At 57.0% G+C, this 20,117-nt stretch overlaps 1 protein-coding gene across 1 annotated transcript in view; it reads left to right on the forward strand.

The window, feature by feature from the left end:
• The first annotated feature begins 2,825 nt into the window (after positions 1-2,825).
• The window catches only part of STK32C (serine/threonine kinase 32C), a 32,444-nt gene continuing 15,152 nt past the window's right edge, over positions 2,826-20,117 (forward strand). The window contains exon 1 of the mRNA XM_016204124.2: positions 2,826-3,102. Coding sequence (XP_016059610.2) covers positions 2,841-3,102 — 262 coding nt within the window. The 5' untranslated portion in view covers positions 2,826-2,840. The remainder of the gene's footprint in view (positions 3,103-20,117) is intronic.

Consider the following 20,117-nt stretch of genomic DNA (forward strand, 5'->3'; position numbering starts at 1 on the left):
CAAAACAGCCTCTGGATCTGTGGAGGGTCCCCAGGGTGGCCCCGAGTCTCCACAGACACCTAAGGGGAGCACAAGAAGGTGGGGATCCTGCCCGGGCAGGCATGGCTCAGAGGTTGAACATCAACCTAGGATCCAGGAGATCGAGGTTCTATTCCCGATCAGGGCACATGCCCGGGTTGCGGGCTCCATCCCCAGTGACTCATCGTTGGTGTTTCTATCTCTCTCTGAAATCAATAGAGATATAACATAAAAAAAATTTATAAAAAAGAAGGTGGGGATCCTTCCCCTACAGCAAGACTCTAAAGCAGAGAAGTGAGTTCTCCGTGGGGATCCTTGTGGAGAACCAGCAGGTTCACAATCTGATGAAAACTGCACCAACCACGATGTCCGCTGGCCCCTGGCCTGGGCCCGGCCTCCCTGGAGTGCAGAGGCCTCCACACTTGTCAGACAGGCTGCATGATGTCCCCTTGTCTCCATCCTGCCAGGCCCACTCACCCAACCTCTCGGCTCCGAGCTCAGCACCTTTCCACTGGTGTCAGCTGCCCGGGTAGGGGGTGCGAGTCCATCTGAGGCACAGGCCTGACTGGTTCCTGCAGAGACCCACACCCCTGACCTTGGAAGCACAACAGTGCCACCTCTGCAGGGGAGGCTGTGGACGCAAATGTGTTGCAGAGTGGCCTCAGCTTCGTCGCCTCACAGATGAAGCGGGGAGACGGGAAGACGGAAGTCTGTGTTAAAAAGAGAATTGGGACAACTGCAGGAAGCTAGAAGCAGAGCTGGATTGGCCCTTCTTTCTGAAGACTGCAGGAGAATTGGGATAGGATTGCCTCAGAAGTAAGGGGGGAAGGACCCCCCCATCTCTCCTGCCCACGTGGCCCTTGTCCTTGACCAGCCACTGGGCAGATCCCAAGGTTTAATTTTAACTTAGCGCCAGCACTCGGTGCTTCTGAGAGGACAGTAACCCCAGGGGATGGCTCTGGGCTACTCTGTGTCACAGCAACTGGATGGGGACCCTGAGGTCCTGGCTCTCTGAGGTCTGGCTAGCAGAAGTGACCAGCCCCAGAGGCGGAGGGAGGTGTGGGCTGGTGGCACCCTACAGTGGCTCCTCCCTGCAGGCGCGAGCTGAGTGCCTTCCATGTGCCTCCCCGGACGTGGCAGTTCTCAGAGGGAGCCCAGGACAGAGCGCTGCGGGGGCTCAGAAGGCTGAGCCCAGTCCTGGGGCTGGGAGCTTGTCTCCGTGCTCCTGAAATTTAACTGGAGACCCATGCCAGCGTGTCAGCCAGGCTGGGGACCTGCAGCAGGTGGTGGGTGGGGCCGTCCTACCTGGGGCTGCAGTAAAACTAACCCCACATCTCAGTGGCTCATCAGGGTGATCTCTCCCTCGCCTTCCATGTCCCGGGCTGCTGGGCAGGTGGTCCCCTAGTGATGTATGGCCCATAGTTCACCTCTGCTCACATTTCGTGGGGCAAGCAGGTGGAGCAGCCACAATGAATTTCAAAGAGGGGGCGCAAATGTAGCTCCCACACCGTGGCAGAGCCCAGGGTGCTGACGATGTGCCCGGAGGGAGAGGCGGCGGTGACCCTGCATCGCCCGAGTGGGGACTGGGCTCTCACCCTGGGGCGGCAGAAGGCCCTCCGGGACCTCACGGGGCAGGAAGGAATGGCCGGCCCGTGGCCTGGCCCAGAAGACAGAACTTAAGGAGGCGAAGGCTTCCGAAAGTCAGGCAAACAGCCCGTAACAGAAAACGGTTCTTCCGTGACAAAGTGTTGGGCGCAGGGCGATAGGCGATCTCACCTGGCGGCGCGGGCAGGGGCGAAGGCGCACGGCGCCAGACCGCGCCTCGCGTCCCCCAAACGCGCCAAAGGCCGGGGGACGTCCGGCGGTCAGCCCTCAGGCCCCTGTCCGACATGGGCAGGGCCAGGCCCCTGGGCAGCTCAGGCACGCGACCCCCAGGCCGTCCTGGGGTCCGGTTCAGCGCCGGTGCCCTGGCAGCCGCGTTGGGAAGCGGACCAAGGCCCCGGCCAAGGGGACGCGGAGAGCGCGGGTGCACGTGCTCAGCGCCGCCGCCACCCGGGGCACGACCGCGCGTGCGAGCGGGGCGCAGTCAGGCCCTGGGCCGCCGCCTGGGGACGCGCTCGCGCACCAGCCCCGCCTGCCCCCCATCCCTCCCGGGGCGCAGTCTCGCGAGCCACGGGCCACCCCAGGGTGGGGTCCGCACCGGGTCCGGCACCGCGAGGCGGTCGGTCCTGAGCGCCGCCCGGCCTCGGTGCGTCCCGAGAAGCGCAGAGCCGCGGGCTGGCGTGTAAAGTCCCCCAGATCCAGCGGCGACAGTCCGAGGGCGGCTTTGTTCACGAAGCGCGGGGTGGGGAGGCCCAGCGGGACCTCGGAGTCTCCGCCGCCTGGCCGGGCGGAGCTTCCCGGTTCCCGGGACTCCATCCTTTGGAGGCCTCCCGGCTACTCCGAGGGGACCGCGGCCTTTCCTCCCTCACCGTTGTCCCCACCGCCCGGTCGGGGCCGCGGCCCCGGGGTCCTTGAGGAACTGGCCCCACCCAAAGTGATCGGCGGATACGGGGCGCCGCGCGCCGTTCCCCGCCCCAGTCCCGCCCCGTCTCCGCCCCCCGCGCGCGGCTTCACCCGGTCCCTTTCCCGCCGGCCCCGCCCCGGCCCCGCCCCCGCCCCCGCGCGCTCTCTGGCCGCGGAGCCCGCACCGCCTCCCGGACCCGCCGGCGCCGAGGCCGGGCTCCCCGCGCGGCCGCCGCCAGCCGCTCCCGCTCCCGCGCCCAGCCCGGCGGGCGGGCCATGCCCCGCGCTCTGGCCGCGGCGCGCACCCCGGCCTGGCGATGAGGAGCGGCGCGGAGCGCAGGGGCAGCTGCGCCTCAGCGCCCCCCGGCTCGCCGCCCCCCGGCCGCGCGCGCCCCGCCGGCCCCGACGCGCCCCCGGCCCCGCAGCCGCCCGCGGCGGGCCAGCCTCGAGCCCGGGACGCGGGCGATGCCCGCGCGCAGCCGCGCCCCCTGTTCGCCTGGAGCAAGTGGAAGAAGCGGATGAGCACGTCCATGTCCGCGGCCCCAGCGCGGAGGCCCGTGTTTGACGACAAAGAGGACGGTGAGTTCGGCCGCAGGGCCGGGACTCCGAGCCGCGCTGGGCGCCCCACGCGCTCTGGCGGGAGGGCCGCGGCGGCAGGACCCCCTCGCATCCAGACACCGTGGCCACCGGATGGGAAGGCGTCCCGCTTGGTTTCCGAGGAAACTGGCCGACCGTGCCTCCGGTGCCCACGCGTGTCCAGGGCGCCGCCTGCCTCCTACGTGTCCAGTGGCGGCTCCTGGCTTAGGCGCGGCGCCTCCCGCTGTTCCCAGGGCTGTTCGTTTTCCTGTTAGGGGCTGTGTGCGCCTCGGTTCATCACCCCGCACCCGCATTGTGCCCCGCGTGCAGGGGAGGTGCGTGCCCCACAGGTGGCTGGGGGCCCCTGGCCCGCACTCTCAGTCTCCAGGGGGACAGGCCAGTGGCCCCCAGCATGCCCAACCTTTGCATTCGGATGTGCGTTAGAGATGGCCTTGCCTTCCTGGACGCCTCAGGGAAACTGCTTTTCTCTCATGTCCTCCTGCAGATAAAGCTACCCACCGAGTACAGGTGTCGCTTGAGTGGCCGTAGGGAGGTTGGTGCTGGTGGAAAGCAGGTGACAGGTAGCAGTCCATCCGGACACACCTCCCGAGGCCCTGCTGGACACCGGGAACCTTTGACTTAGCACCTGCAGGGAAGGTGGCCGTGTGGTGTCCGCCTGTGGGGCACTGTGACACATTCACATACAGCCCTTTTCTACAGATGCCACACAGATCATTTAAATGATACAGTAATGACACATATGATGTTTTTTGACATTTTCCTAAAATAGTTGAAATCTGCGTTTTTTCATTTGTAGGCAGCCTGCAGAGTATGATGGGTCTTTTATAATTTTAGAGCACAGCTCAGCCTGAGAGCCCAAGCTACTTATTTCTGATAAATAATTTAAGCATTATAGGAAATTACAGTAGCCCGACCTCAGGCCGATGTTGGTGAGTGTGCAGGCCCTGTGCCAGCCATGGTCAGAGGGAGTCATGGGGAGCCCGCTGTTGTGCTGGGGTGGGGGCGGGGCCGGCCACCCAGCAGGGGGGGGTGATGGTTGCCTGCGCTCCAGGATGGGCATTAAGGACCAGCAACGCGGGCTCAGTGTGATCTGGGGCTGGCTTTCATTGTGTTCTGAACTTGGGGACAGCAGAACCCACTGCTGTGAATGTTTCATGTTATATGTTTTTGTTTTTAGCGTAAACGTTCCAAGTAAAGAAAGCCCAGAGAGAATTAGGAACTAATCAGGGAGCAGATTTACGTTTAGCTTCTTACTGCAGGATGAGAACACATCTGAGAAATTCATCTGATTTCAGCGTCTGCTGGTGCCAGCCGAAAGCGGGCCACTCTCTTGAGCCTTCGCTCTGTGCTCTCCGAGCCAGAGGTGGAGAGGCTGATGTGGAACTAAAGCAGGGCTTGGCGAGGTAGGATTTTTCCACGTGCTCAGTGTGTTACGTTTCAGAATTCAAGGGTCGTTAAAAAGGCAAAAAGAACACGGAACCTCCACGGTGCTCACAACCTGATTCGAGAATTAACGCGTCCGTCCGCCTCGCCCCTGATTTGCCTGTGGAAGGATGGCCTAGGCACCAGCTGTCTGGGCTTGTGGGGGGTGGGTAACTGATGTTGGCTACAGGTGCTGGCTTTTGAGGACATGTGACCCTCCGTCACATGCTCATCGCTGGGCATGGTGGCCCCAGCCCCAAACTGAACATTTGAGATCGGGAGGCCAAACCTGTCCCCGGGCTCTGTGACTGCGGATGTTACCTGGGTGGGTGGCCACTTTGTTCCACGTTTATTCCACGATTGCGTGTCACCATCAGGGCACCTACAACTCAGGAGTCATAGCCGTGTCTGCAGAGAGAGCATTGTGCAGCTCTTAGCATGAAGGCCCTGGGCTTATTTGGATGGAAAGGTGGGGTTTGGAAAGGAGGGAGGAACGTCTTTCAGGAGGGTAGTCGTGCCCCCCGAGCCCACCTCTTCTCCAGGCTTGAGTGTCAGGTCACCCATCCCCTCCAGACTGCGTCCCAGGACTTCCCCGACCCCACTGGGGAGCGGGCTTAAAGAGGTGACGATGTGGCGCTGGTGACTCGCAGCTACTGGGACTGCACAGTTGCTATGGCAACGTGAAACCTTCTGATGACTTTTTAAAATATTAAAACACCCAGTTAATATATCAAATTTGGTAGGCAGAGAATAGGAAAAAAGAAATAAGAGGGCAACTTAACAAAGTGCGAGGTAAATAAATTCCAACTAAGAAACATCGTTGTGATATGAAAAATCTCAAATGTCCTCCATCCCTGCCAGTCCTGTGGCGTCTAGAGCCATTGTCCTTACCTGGTAGGGGTTGGGGGCGTGTTGAGGACTCTCTGTGCCTCTTTCTCACCCCAGAACCATGGGCCAACTTTTCCTCTCCCCTCAGCTCCCTCCTCCCATCTGCCCCTCCCTGACTTCTGGGGACAGTTTGTTTTAGGGACTGAACTTGCTTGGGGACCAGAATTTCTTCTGATGCTCTGCCCCAGAGCTGTGGTTTTGGACGAGCCCGTCACGTCTCTCTGTCTGGGCGACCCCTGTGCTAGAAGGGGCTTCAGCACCTTCCTGCTGAGCAGCTGGGGAACCTGGGGCACCGGCCCTTCTCAGCAGCCCCGGCTCGTCTCACACCTAAGGTGGCACGGGCTTGCTCGCCGGGAGGGCCTGACCGCTGAGAAAGTGTGCCTTCGCCCAGGGAGACTGGGCGTGAGAACCTGAGCAGGCTGCACAGAGCCTGGCCCGGTGCGGGTGCGCGGGCCGGCTGGGGGCAGGAGGGCTGCCTGGCTCTCAGGTCACCTTTCTTACAATTAAAAACAAGCCTTTGTTTTTCGTAGTTATAGAATTTTCAAATGTGTAAATTTGGAAGGATTTGATAGTTTCCTGTTTTTCCTAAAATTGTCCTACATAGGAAAACCAGGACATCTGTAAGTCAGCTCGAGAGAAGGTGTCTGTGTACATCTTCCCAGCCTTTTTCGAGGAACGTCCTCAGTCGCAGCCACGCAGAAAGACACCGTTTTCTTTGATGCAGAAATGGGATCGTGCTCCATATATGGTTTTGTAATAACCTGCTCTTTTACTTAGCAATACGTTGCGGACGTCTTGTCGATCTGCAGCGTTGCTTGGCTAAATTTACAACAATCCTGGCTGTGACTCGGACTCCATGGGCCCCGCCCCCCGAAACTTGGACTGAATTTGCTGGGTGGGGAGGGGGAGCTCAGGCGTCAGGGCATCTTTAAGCCCCGCCCCTGGTGATTTTGATGGGCAGTCAGGGCTGAGAACCACTGCTTTGTAGCTCTCGTCTGTGTAGATATAATGCTATTTACTTAACTCCCTATTGTAGGACATCTGGGTGTTTCCACTTTATAAATACCATAAACAATTTAACAACGAACGTCTTTCTCTGTTCATCTTTGCTCACTTGGCCTTATTTCCTTAGGATAAATTCCTAGAAATGACATTGCCACGTCACAGGAGAGCCCCTGTAAAGTAGCTGGATACACCTGCCCAGCTCCTGCCATGAGCCAGCCGCTGTCCTGGGTGCTGGTTAGACAGCTAGTTACACAGACGTGGCTGCCGCAAGTGTGGGGTGACAGGACAAACGGGGAAGCAGGGACAGAGAGTAGGCAAGGAAACGTGAATAAACCACTGAGCAGAGAGAAAGGGGCGGCCAGGAAGGGAGCCCAGTGTTTGCTTCTCTCTGCCCCCATGAAAATACTTTTCCCGAGTCCCTGCCAACTGTGGGTGTTGGTGGCGTTTACATTTTCTGACAACCTGGAAGGTAAAGAGGTTGTATGAACACCTCCAGTGTCTGAGGTTGGTCACCTGTGCTTTTCTGAGTTGCTGGCACCCGCCTTGGCCAGCACTTCCCGGGCAAAACTGGGATGTTTGCTGCCTGTTTCTCACTGTTCCAAGTACGTGGAGGCTGCCCCCCAACAGCACCCCCACGCGTTCATCATGTACCTGGTAGGGCCGCTAGCCCCTGCTTTGCTTTCGTTTCTGGTGCGGATGTGTTTAATGTCCGTGTGGTCAGATCCATCAGTGTCTTCGCTCTGGCAGTTTCCTGCCTTGGTGTCGTGTTTCTGAAGCGGGTTCCCAGGCACAGGTGGAAATAATTCAATTTGGAAATCTCCACCTGCGTGTTCTTCCCCTGCTTCGGTGGTTTCACTTTTTATCTCGCAGATTTCAGTTTAGACAAACATTTGATATAGGATGAGAATGTTTTCCTCCTGCGAGTCCTGCACTTTCCTAAGCTGAGCACATTTGGGCTGTTTCTGAATTTAAAAATGTATTCCTATTGTGTGTGAGTTGCTTGTTTTTGCTGACCTGTGGAGGGGATCTTTCTGCCCATCACGTTTCACGCGGGTTGGAGCTGGTATGGAGGAAACCTTACTAACAGTACTCGCCCTGTCTGTGGCCACTCTGCCTTGGTTCCTGAGCTTTTTTCTTAGTTCTTGTGGGTGGTCAGTCATGTCACCTACAGAGAATAACTATCTGGCTACTTCCAGGTGATGCTTTGTTCCGTGTTGCTTTGCCCAGACCCTGTAGGGTGGAGGGATATGGTGGTGCTGAGCCCACATGTGGCTGACCCCCTAGTGCTGATGGGGCCGGAGTTCCCAGAGTTGGTCTAGCCCCAGCTTACTAAGTCTTTGTCCAGTGGGGCGTGGACTTGAGTTTTAACAGGTGCCTTTTTCCTTCCCTGCTGACCCTGAAAAGAGGGGTGGGAGGGAGGGTGCCCTCCATGTGGGCCAGGCGTGGGCCAGTGGCAGTTCATCCCCTCCTCCACCACACATTTGCTTTGGTGGCTAGAAGCCTGGTGGCTGCAGAGGCTGAGGTCCTTTACCAGTGGGAGAAACAGTGCAGGGGCCCCTGGTGTGGGGGTGGGGTTTGGGTTCCAGTTGGGGAGAGGGCATGTAGTCCAGCCCACCGTGTGCATTCTTTCCTGGGCTCCCCGTGAAGCGCAGGCTGATCCAGGGGGACCTTTGGGAAGCCGTGGAGTCTGGTGTGTTTCTCTCCCTGTGGCTGACGAGGCTGGTCTAAAATGGACTTGGGACCTCCTGTCATACTTCTTTATGTAACAAATGTCAGCTCTGCATGCCTATCCATCTGGTTCTAAGTTTTAAAATGCTAAAAATAAGCTGGTTTTCTTTTTAAAATGTAACTACCCAGTGGAGAGGAGCTGCAAGAACTCACTGGAGTTAATTCTGTTGAGGGCTTCTCTCTGAGGATGGCGCTCTGAGGTGGTCTGGTTAGGCAAAGCCACAGAAAAGGGTCAGGCCCGCTCCAAGCGGCTCCTCCGACCGCAGTGGGCCCCCAGCCCCTGGAACCCTGAGAAATGGGGTGGGGCCCGGGACTCCGCACTTCCGAGCTGCTGGCCTATGGACGCACTCGAGTAGGGAGGGCTTAGCATACACAGCAGGTGTAATTGCCGAGTGAGGGCAGAAGCCCACCGGACTTGGTCGCCTTGGCACTGGCCCTGATGCATGATGGGTGTGGTCGGTTCATTTCAAACTTTCTGCCACTGGCTCTGAGCTTGGACGACACTCCCCACTTGCGGTCACCTATCGCTTTGTTCCAGAGCTTGTCTTCCCACCAACCTGCGCTGAGACATCACAGCTCCAGCCCCCATACCCCTGGGACTTGCTGCGGGGTGCTGATGGGGTGCTCTCTGCCACACTAGTCAGGGTCCACCTTGGGAGGCCCCAGGCCAGCTCTTTGGGGCTCTCTGGAGCCCATTGGTTCTTATGTTAAAGGCCTGCACCCTGTGACCATGGTCCCGGTTCCTTCGTTGGTAGGAAGCTCAGAGCCAGCGCCTCCTTCCCACCCAGGGAGTGGGCACACACTGGCCAGGTGCCCTGGAGGCGATGCTGGTCTCCATTCTGCTCCCCGAACACCAGTTGGTCCAAAATGCTGAATGGTTTTAATGATCAAAATTAGAGACAATTTGGGAGAAGCTGTAATTAATGAAATTATTGTTATTTTAAAACTGGGATGCCTGCTTCATCAAAAATGTTTTTCTCATTGACCTAAAATCTATTATTTTTAAAACCAAGGCATCTGACTGAAATCAGCATGGCTGAGGACAGAGCAGGCCCAAGGGTCGCTGTAGCCTGGCTCCATCCAGCTTGAGGTCATCCCTCATCTCCCTCCGTTCCCCCAAACGTGACACAGGCACCCACCGTTGGTCTCTGTGCGCTGCCAGCTCAGGCGCAGGCCCGTGTTGATCGTGAAAACCCTGCTTGATGTTATTTAAGTTCTGAAGCCGAGGGGATGGTGTGGGTGGGAGTCAGTGTTGCCTCCAATTATTAAAAATAGGAGCTGAGCACACAGTTTCTCACAGAGACTTAAAAGCTGACTTCAGAAAGGTCTCTTTGCCTTCAGCATTCACATCATGACTCTTCAAACTTGTATGCACAAGGCGGGACTTGTCACCAAAGCAAGAAATAGATGGCATGGCCAGGCGTTGGGGCCTGTTCACGTGTGACCTCAGTTCTTCCTTGTATATCACCATGTGGGTGGGGAGGTCAGCCTGAAGTTGGAAAGGCCTGGGGGCTGGGGAGGGCCCCCCAGGAGTCACTCCTACAGTCTCAGTTCCCGCTTTTGGCTACTCTCTTAGTTGCCTATCCTGCTTAACAAATTACCCCAGAACATAGTGGCCTAAAACAACAAACGCCACCCCATGGTTCCTGTGAGTTGCTCATTCAGGAGCAGCTCATCGGGTGGGTCTGGTGCAGGGTCCCTCTTGAGGTTGCAGTCTGGTTGCAGCAGGGCTGCCGTTCATCCAAAGGTTCAACTGGGGCTGGACGACCCGCTCCCAAGCCAGGTCCCTGACGTGGCTTGAGGCTGGAGGCCTCAGTTACTTACCAAGGAACCTCTCTGAGGGTTGCTTGTGTGACCTCACAACACGGCACTGGACTCCCTGTGATCCGGTGAGTTTAGGACCCAGCCTCTGAAGTCACGCACTGTAACGGCCACCTTATTCTGTGTCGGAAACATTACTATGCCCAGCCCACACTCACAGGGAGGGAATTAGGCTCCACCCTTTGGCAGGGGTGTCAAAGAATCTGTGGACATATTTTAAATGATCACAAAGGTCCTCTGCAGTCGCAGGGCTGCTGCCCACCCCCAGGTCTCTGCAGCGGGAGAGCAGGATTTCCGCTGTGGGATCCGATCCCCTGTGGCTGCCCTGGGGTCATGTTTGCTTGGGCTGTCACTAATTCTTTTTTTTCGTTCTTTGTCTTCTAAGTATCAAAGTCAACTTGAGTTTCTGAAACCATATTTTAGCTCCTCAGGCAGAGAGAATAATTGCAAAGCTAGCCCATGACAGAGAGGGGGGAAGGAAAAAGATCGAGCGGAAGGAAAGGAGATGCAAGGAAAGCGAGGGAACCACATGCTGAAGAAAGGGTCAGGCCCCAGGCCCCAGGCCCCAGTGGTGATCTGCTCCTGTGGGGCTGCCGTGGCTCAAAGGCTGTGGCAGTTGAATTGCACTTGGTAGCTGGAACCCAGGGGTGGGCCCCACCGTCAGGCCTGTAAGGTGTCAGGGCAGCAGGAGCTGAGACAGAGCAGTAGGTGGGGAAGCAGTGGGCTGGAGCGGACATGCAGGGCCACGGGTGCTGAGAAGGGACACCCCAGGGCATTCTTCTCCATGGTGGCTCTTGCAGAGGGTGCTGTGTGACCCAGAATTGGTCGGTGAATACATACATTTTTATTACTTTAGGAAGTCTTTTTCCTCCATCACTTGGATCCCGAAGCCCTCAGCAGTTAGAATGTGCAGAGAACACCGACTTGACTGATGAAGACTATCCCCCAAGCTGGCAAAGCTGGGCGTGGTGCAGACAGGTGCTGGGCACTTGGGGTAGAAGGAGAGAGAGAACTGGGGGTGGACACTGCTCCCAGGCCTACGCTCGGAGGCGAGTGTGATGCAGATCTGGTTCTGGGAACTTGGAGTCCCAGGGTGCAGACTGTGCTCCAGTGGCCCCAGATTGCCTGTAACTGTGCACACATGTGCCCTTGTCCCTACTCCCTGTGCCAGAGTGACCTCTGCCTGTAATGCCTATCTGCCCTCCCTGCCCCTGTGTGCTCCAGTGTCCCCCATGCGCCTCTCAACTCCAGGCCCAGAGTCCCAACTTCTAGGAAGTGTCCCCAGGCCCAGGCCAGGGCCCTTCCCTGCCCGGGACACCTGCTCCCATCTGTAGGGCGTAGGACGTTGGCTCTCTGTCCTGGTGGCATCCACTGGAGGCCCTTTCAGCAGCTCAGGTGACGTGGAGAGCTGTCCAAGGTACCGCCCCAGAGGGAGCGCAGCAGGCTAGGGCCTCGGGGGCTCAGCTGTGAGCTCTGTGCTGCGCTTAGCTCACGTTTAATGTTGACACGTCACCCACCAGCTCCCGAGGGTGGGTGGGAATGAGCCATGCGTGTGTGTCCCCAGTGGGGAGCGTCACGCAGGCATTCAGAAGGCATTCAACGTGAGGGCGTGGAGTGAGTAAACAACACACTTTATTTCCCTTGTTGCGAAGCCTGTGCCTGATGCCATGTCCCTGTTCCTCTGCTCCCTGTTTGTAGCAAAACTCCTCGAAAGCACTTGGTCCTTGCTGCTTCCAGCCCTTCCTCACTGGAGTCAGGATTTGTCCCCGCGGCCCCGAAGTTCTTGTGGGGCCTTTTTCACGTTGCTAAGTCCAATGCCCAGTTCTCAGCCTTCCTCATCGTTGGCCCATGGCAGACTGGTCACCCTGGACCCCCTCCTTGGTCCCCTATCTTCCCGTCACTTCCAGGACGCCCACTGCCCTGATGTCCTCCTCTCCCGACTCCGTGACGCTGACACCTCGGGCCCCTTCCCGCTGCTTTCTCTTCTCGCTACACTCACGCATCAGCGATCTCAGGCTTCAAATGTCATCCATATGCCAGTGATTCCCTAATTTGAATCTCCAGCCGGGACCTGCCTCCCACATTCCAGACTTTTCTGTCCATCTCAGACTTGACACCACCCCCTGTGTGTCTCACAGATGTTTCAGATCCAGAACATTCAACAAGTTCTGACTCCAACCCCCGCCCCACCTGCTCTGGCCTGAGAGCGGCCTAGGCCATCTGCCCACAGCTGTCGGCCAGAGCAGTCATACGCTGCGGGTTCAGTCCCCAGTCGGGGCTCTTATGGGAGACGCCGATTGATGTTTCTCTGTCTCTCTCCACCCCTACCCCCATCCTCTCTCTAAGCATGTCCTCAGGTGAGGATTTTAAAATAATAATAAAAAACAAATAAAATTGTGCCCCCCACCCTGGCCCCCACCCCCCGGCCTGGCCTGCTTTGCTCTTCCCAGTGGGGGCTCTGGTGCTGTTTCCAGGTAGTGGGGCCTTGTCAGTGTGATGTGAGAAGGGGTGCGGTTTGGGGGCTGATGTCTTTCCTCCTGCCTCTCCCACAGAAGGGCCAGCTTAGGGGAGAGCAGTTGGCCAGATCTCAGAGAGAGAGAGAGAGACCTCCCCAAGTCCTAACTCTCCCTCAGAAGAATCTGGCCTGCGGGGCACAGTGCTGAGTTGCTTCTGTGGCTCCCAGACAGTCTCACCCCTTCAGCAGAGCTTTCCGTCAAGTGGCAAAGGCCTTGGCACTGGGGAACCAGGCACAGGGTGGCCCCACCTCTGCGCAACAGGAGCCTGTGGCCATTTGGACGGTCAGACCCTGGCTTCCACCTGTCCTTGCCGGTTCCACCTTCTCTGATGGACGAGCCATCTGTTCCAGGCTATCAGAGTGGAGAGCGCAGGCTGGATACTCCAAGGGACGGGTCCAGAGGCTGAGCTTTGGGACAGTCAGGAACAGCTGTGGGGTCAGTGGGGGAGGCAGGGCGCTGCCCAGGCTGTTGGAAGGAGATGCAGAGGCTGGCTGTACCTTCCTTCAGGCCACATGCGATGGATGAGTTTTGGCAGCAGCAGGCGCCACCATCCAGAGAGCCTTTCCCTGAATTAGGCTGGAAAGTTGGTGTGTGAGCCGGTTATGAAATGCATGTCTGACAGGAGCCCAGACGCTGGCCGACCAGCAGGGGGGGGTCTCATGTCCAGGGAGGGCCCTGCCTCCTTAGAGGGTCCTGGTGCCCCCTGGGGCAGTTACTGTTCGTGGGGCAGTTCCGGGACCTCAGCTGGGTGTGGCTCAGAATGCAGGGCCCTCGGCCTTCCACAGACAGAGCCGTGGGCAGGTGGGTCTCAGAGCTGCATTGGGGCTGGCAGGTAAAGTTTGTTCAGCTGCCTTACCACCCTCATCACTTCCGAGGGCGAGGGCGAGGGCGAGGGCGAGGGCGAGGGCAGGCATCCTGCTCTGAGGGTTCCTGGCCTTGGAGAGCCAAGCCCTGCCCTCTTGCTGGGGTGACAAATCTTCAGGTCACAAGTGTGGCCTTGGAGTAAAAGCATCATTGGCTGAGAAAGTGGAGGGGACAGTTGTCACCCAGAGCCAAGAGTTCCTGGCTTTGGACCCATATGGGCATGTCCACTGGGCTCTCGAGAAACTTTTACAAAGTGAACTCAGATTCCTTTTAATTAAAAGAAAGTACAATACTCCAGAGAAGACACGTTTGCTCATCTGCTGACTGAGTTAATTGAAAGGTTCAGAAAGTCTCCGTTAATTACCACGTACTCTCCGGTGGTTTCTCCGGCTCCAAGCGCAGGCTCCGTCTCCATTTGGTGTTAGACAGCGAGCTCCCGGCCGAGTGCATCGCTCTCAGGGCGAGGGAGAGCCGTGAGGGCAAGGCGACGTCCTGCTCACTCTGGACTCCACAGAAAGAGAGGCTGTGGGTCAGATGTCCAAGGCCGGGAATAGAAATAGTTCATTTTAAAAATCAGTTTTAGCCCTAGCAGGTTTGGCTCAGTGGTTAGAGCATCAGCCTGTGGACTGAAGGGTCCTGGGCTTGATTCTGCTCAAGTGCACATACCTGGTTGCAGGTTCGATCCCCGGCCCTGGTCGGGGCATGTGCAGAAGTCAACCCATCAATGTGTCTCTTTCGCATTAATGTTTCTCTCTCTCTCCCCCTTCCACTCTCTCTAAAAAGCAATGGGGGGAAAAAAATCACTGTTAGCCCTGGCTGGTGTGGCTCAGTTGGTTGGAGTGTCATCCTGTACACTGAAAGTTGCGGGTTCGATTCCTGGGCAGGGCACATACCCAGGTTGCGAGTTCAATCTCTGGTCGGAGTGTATATGGGAGGCAACTGAGCCCATAAACTTTAAAAATAAAAGAAAAAAAATCCGTTTTATGAAAGTGTAATTTACGTAAAATAAACTTCATCAATGTTAAGGATGTGATTCAGTGAGTTTTGACAGATGTGCAGTCATACAACCAGCACTGCAGTCGAATGTGGACTATTCCCATCACCCTGGGAGGCTCCCGCACCCCTTGCGGTCAGCCCCGCTGTGCGCTGGGCCAGCCCGCGGCCGCTGGAGCCCGGTCTGCGTAGCCCTCCTTCCCTTTCAGCTCTTCATGCTGATTTTGGAAAAGGAGCTTTTAGTTTTGATGAAGTCTCGATTTCATCAATTCCTTCCTTATGGTTTGTTCTGTTTGTGTCTTCTCTAGGAAATATTTGCCCAACTCATGGTCATAAAGATCTTCTCCTTTGTTTTCTTCTAGAATTTTCATAGTCTTCACTGTTCATTTTTGTTTATATTCCATTCCAAGCTGATTTTTGTATTGATGTGAAGTAAGGGTCCATCCACGTGCTGAAATGACTCTCCTTCCCCATTGAAATGCCTCGGTACCTTTCTTGAAAGTCAGTTGAACCTGTAACCATGGGTGTGTTTTTTCTGGACTCCACTCTGTTTCATTGATCTATAGGGTGTCCCTCAAAAAATGTATACACACTTTAACAGCTGATAGCTCAATTGATGTTTCTTTTCTTTTTTTCCCCAGATTTAACCTATTGGAGTTAATAATTATTCAAAGTGTGTATAGTGTGTATGCATTTTTAGGACACCCTGTATATGTCTGTCTTTCTAGCAAATCTTGAAAGCAGATGTGCTTGCCTCCGACGTGGTGTTTCCTTTTGAATTGTTTAGACAATTCCAGATGTCGCAGTTCCACGAATATGTTAGAGTCCGTTGTCATTTCCTAAGAGAAGCTGGCTGAGAGATGGATTGGGATTGCATCGAGACTACTGATCAATTCGTGACATTTGTTCTGTCATCGCATTGATTGTGCCTTCCTCTCTGTCAGCACGCTTCATGGTCGTCACCGCGCAGGGGTTGCACATTTTAATTTATCCCTACATATTTTATATTTTTAAAATAAATGGTTGCATATTGACTGTGTCCTAAGACCTTGCTGAAATCACCTGCTCCAGTATCTTCTCTGTAGATTTCCGAGGGTTTCCTATGGCACAGTCCGTCACTTCTGAGTAAAGGCGTTGTTAGTTCTTACTTGTCGCACAGTCGCCGCGCTGTCTAGCGTCCCGGACGCCATGGCGAGCAGCCGCGGAGGCAGCAGACGCCTCGCCTCTTTCCCGATCTCAGAGGGAACCTTCGCTATTTCACCGCCAAGCATAACGTCAGCTGAGCTTTTCCCAAGATTCCTCATCAAAATGGATAAAAGACTTAAATGTAAGTCACGAAACCATAAAAATCCTGGGAGAAAACATAGGCAGTAAAGTCACAGACATCCCATGCAGTGGACTTTTCACTGATACATCTCCCAGGGCAAGAGAAACAAAAGAAAAAATAAACATATGGGACTACATCAAACCAAAGATTCCTCATCAGCCTGAGAAAGTCTCCTCTTCCCTGTGTGCGGCGTTTTGTTTTTAAATCGCTAGCGGTTGCCGCATTTTGTCGGAAGCTTTCCCTGCACCCGTGGAGGTGGTCGCGGGCTTTCCCGCCTCCCTTCAGCCGGCGTGGGCAGCCTCAGCGACTGGCTTTTGAACAGCGGACCAACCTTGTGTTGCTCAGGCTTCACCAGTGAGCTTCGCATCTGTGCTCATTCGGGACATTGCTCCGGGCTTTCTGTGCTCGTAACCTCCTGGTCTGGGTTTGGTGTCGGACTAGGCCGGGCCCGCAGCACAGCTGGAGGAGTCCCCTTCTCCCCTGTTTTCTGAGAAAGTCTACTCGAGGCTGGTGCTATTTCGCCCTTAAATGCCTGCCAGAATTCCCGAGTGAAGCCACCGGAGCCTGGAGCTTTTGCGGAAGGTTTCCACGCACATCCAGTTTCTTTAATAGGTGGGGGGCTTCAGGCCGCGCATTATTTTCATGTGAGTGCTGGTTATTTGTGTCTTTCGCAGAATGCCATTTGTCCGTTTCATCTAAGCTGTCCAATCGGTTGGCATAAAGTCGTTATTTTCCCGTTACCGTTTGCAGGGATGCCTCCCTTTTACTCCCGATAGGAGTGTTTTGTGTCTCTCTTTTTCTCAGCTACGCCGGCAAGGAGAGAACTGACCCAGCTTGCGGGCTGGCCCGGCTCTGCCCTGCGTTCTGTCTGGTTGCGCCTCCCGCACCTCGCCCGTTCCCGGCTGCGTTCACACATAGGGTAGCGAGGTCTCTCCCGGGACTTCAACCTCTTATCGTAATGAAATGTCCCTCTTTATCGCTGGTGCTACTCCTTGCCTGGAAGTCTGTTTGATATTAACCAGGCCACTTACCTTTCTTTCGATTCGTGCCTGCGGGATACATTTGTTTTCGCCCCAGCTGTATCTTTGAGTGGGAAGCGGTTCTTTCTTAAATAGCTTATAGTCGAGCCTTGCTTCTTAAAGTCCAGCCTGAAAATGTCTGCTTTTCAGGTGGTTAATCCGTTTACTTGAATGTATGAATTGATGTGTTTGAGTCTGCGATCTGCTATTCTTTCTATTTCCCGTCTGTTAATTGTTTGTTGTCCATCTCCCCACATTTGAACGCAGAGGCCTGGAGGGGTGGTGTCGGGCTCACCCCTCACGCAGCGCCACAGGTCTGTGTGACCTGGGCTCACCCCCCGTCTCTGGGGCAGGTGGTCTGGGCTGCAGCCCTCCTGCCGCCTACCTGTGTGGAAAAGGCCCCTGGGGTGAGCGCGGTGTGTGCTTGGGATGGCTCTGTGGCCTGGGGCTGCCCCTTCCCGGGTTCTCCGCTGTGAGCTGCCACTCGCTGGCCTGCTCCCCCCGGGCCCTGCAGACCCTCCGGGTAGCAGGCGTGCGGGCTGGTGTTCTCGAGCCTGTTTGGTGGAAGCCTCTGTGCCGCCGTGTCCCTGCATCCATGAGATGCCTCCCTTCAGTTGGCCAGTGGGGGCCGAGCTGTGGACACCCCCAGGGCCTTGGCAGCAAGTCCCAGAATTGGGAGAATCTGTGACAGGGAGACCACACTCTGCAGCCACACAGGCAGGGGGCGCTGTTTGGTCGAGTTCTCTCGGCTCCCCCGTCACCTCTGAGCCCCCTTCTCCTTTGCAGCCCCTGGACCTCAGCTGTGGTGGGGGTGGGGTGGGGCGGGGCGGGGCGGGGTGGTGGACACTAGGAGAAGTCTGGGAGTGGGCTTCCTGCAGAGTGTGGGAAGAGTGGGAGCCATCTGGGGCCGTGGGGAGGGGAGGTGGGCGGTGACAGCTGGTGGTTTCAGTCACCTGGCAGCAGAGCCAGGCTGCCGCCTCAGCCTTATCAGTTCACTCCCTCCCTGTGGCACTGCTACAGCCATCTCCATGACAGCCCCATGTGCCCTCCTCTCCCCTCCCGTGGCCTACGGCTCTTCAGCAGACACTGGATCCTCCTGGCTCCTCCAGCTCCTGGGGACAGCTATCTTCTCATTCCCGCCCACCCTGCCGCAGATTTGCAAAAACTGCTCCCCTTGCGGACCTCCTGTGCTCCCACGGAGCACCGGGGGCCCCTCCTGAAGGCCAGGCCCTTCCCCACGGCCCGGAGCCGCCCACCAAGACGCCCATTATCCCCTCCGGCAGAGCCTCCGTCCCAGGTGAATGCCTGGACACTGCCTGCACTTGATCCCACTGCGAGGGAAGTGTCCCCCCCACCCTCCGACACGGGCTCAGTCGCAGCTGTGGAGTTTCGGAGCCTGCGTGCCGCAGTGACATTTTCTGTTTTCTGGTAGAACCTGCGGGCAGGTCTGCTCTGCCGGACTGAGTTCTCCCCCTGGCTCACCTGTGTTGTCCCGAGGCCACTGGCCCGCCAGTCACTCGGCATTGGGTGAAGGGAAGGCCTTTCTTTCTGGGGCTGCCCCACGGGCTACAGTCCCTGAGAGCTCAGGGCAACGCGGGCTCAGAGGACCAGGTGTAGCCCTTTAGCGGAGGCCTCGTCCTGCTCCGCCCCTTCCCATGGCTCCCACCCTCTCTCCCCTGGTGTCTGCAGCCAGGTAGTGGCACGGTGGGGTGTCTGTGTGACCGGTCAGTGGCCCTTTGTGGGGGAGCAGAGGGTGTGGGGTCCCTTGGCCCGGGGAACCCAGCGCAGGTCGGCCTCTTCAAAACTTGGCCCCAGGAGGAGGCACCGGGGCTGAAGATGGCCTGCCCTCCTCCATTGGATTGTACCAGTGGGTTGTCACTTTACCCATCCTGTGCCTCGTTCCAGGAGCACCGCTCCTTCCTTTCCCTCTGGCGACAAATAGGACACAGTAGAATCACTCCGCTGGCTCAGTGCCTAGAAGAGCGGCGGCTGGTGGCTAGGACATTAAACTGATCGCCCCTGGTCGCATCGGGGCAGCGGAGTGATCAGAATGCTGTTTGCTCTCTTTTCCTAACAGCCACTGACTTTGCTTCCTTAAGTGGGGAAGCTTGTGACCATCAGTTAACCGAGCAGCAGGGCTGCCGGGCAGGTACAGGCTGGGTGGCCGCCCCCACCGCCCCCCCCGGGAGGAAACCGCCAGGAAGCTGCTCAGAGAGGGGAGGACAGTGGGCTCTGCGTGGAGGCTGCCAGTCCTGGCACCTGGAGAAGGCGACACGGGCGCCTTTTCTGCCCTGCTGGTGCTCTGGCTCTGCCTGGGGACGTGCGGCCAGGGAGGGGATGGTGTGAGTCTGCTGTTTTCTGGAGCTCCGTGGTGGGTGGTTCTGCAGAGCCGAGGGAGCCGCGATCGGCGCCTCCGAAGCGGTGCTCGGGGTATTTTAAGTGCAGCCTCAGCTCCTCCTGAGCCCGGCGGGCCGGTGCCACGTGGTTAGCGCCTCCCGCCGCCCACATGTGGCGGCGCTGTGGGTGTGCGGACGGTGGCCGAGCCTCGCCGGGCGGGGAGGCAGAGCGTGGCCCGCAGCACGGATCCCCCCTCCCAGCGGGTGGAGGGTGGGGGCGGGACCTTCCCCGGAGACACGAATTCCTCTTGGGCGGGGAGGGTGCTCTCTCCTCCAGCCCCCCTCAGATGCCTCTGCCTTTCGGGGGCTGCAGGGCCTGCGTGGGAGGGGCCCTGACATCTCAGTTTCTCCTGAGGGGTATGGGGGTGTCTCTGCCCCCTGAGCCAGTTCTGAAGGGCTTCCAGTTTGGGCAGAAGCTTCTGCTTTTGGTGGCAGGTGGCTGACAAAAACCGTGTCACCAGCTGCAAAGTGGAAACTTCCCGTCTGAGCGGTCATCTCCTTGAAGCCATTTTCTCAGAGTCAGGTTTCAGTTTCCTGGATAGCGTTTCCAGGTTTTGCAGACTGAGGCCAGGATCATATCCTTGGGGCTAAGTGAGGATATTTTGTTATTTTATAAAAAAGGTGCTCATGTGAAGCCTGAGAAACATTGGTCTAGGCCCATTAAGACAAGAGTTGGCAAAACGGATTTCTTTTACCCAGAGGGGGAGGTGGGGCAACATAAATTAAGAACAGCGGGGCTATCTATTTTTGAATCTCATTTATCAGGCTTTAAAAAAAAATAGAGAAGCATAGGAAGAAAACAGAAGATATCCCACAATCTCACGCCCAGGTAATCCCTGTTGGCATAAAACAGGAATCATGTACAAGGTTCCAACAGTAGGACAGTCCAGAGCAGCGGACAGTGGAACCTGAGGGCCTGTCACATGTGTGCCCGTGTCTACACATGTGCCTATGTCTACACGTGTGCTCCCCATGCAGTCTTTCGTCTACAGGACAGGGATCTCCATACACGGGGTAT

This window comes from Miniopterus natalensis, chromosome 14 (assembly GCF_054644295.1).
Source record: "Miniopterus natalensis isolate mMinNat1 chromosome 14, mMinNat1.hap1, whole genome shotgun sequence".
NCBI lineage: Eukaryota > Metazoa > Chordata > Mammalia > Chiroptera > Miniopteridae > Miniopterus > Miniopterus natalensis.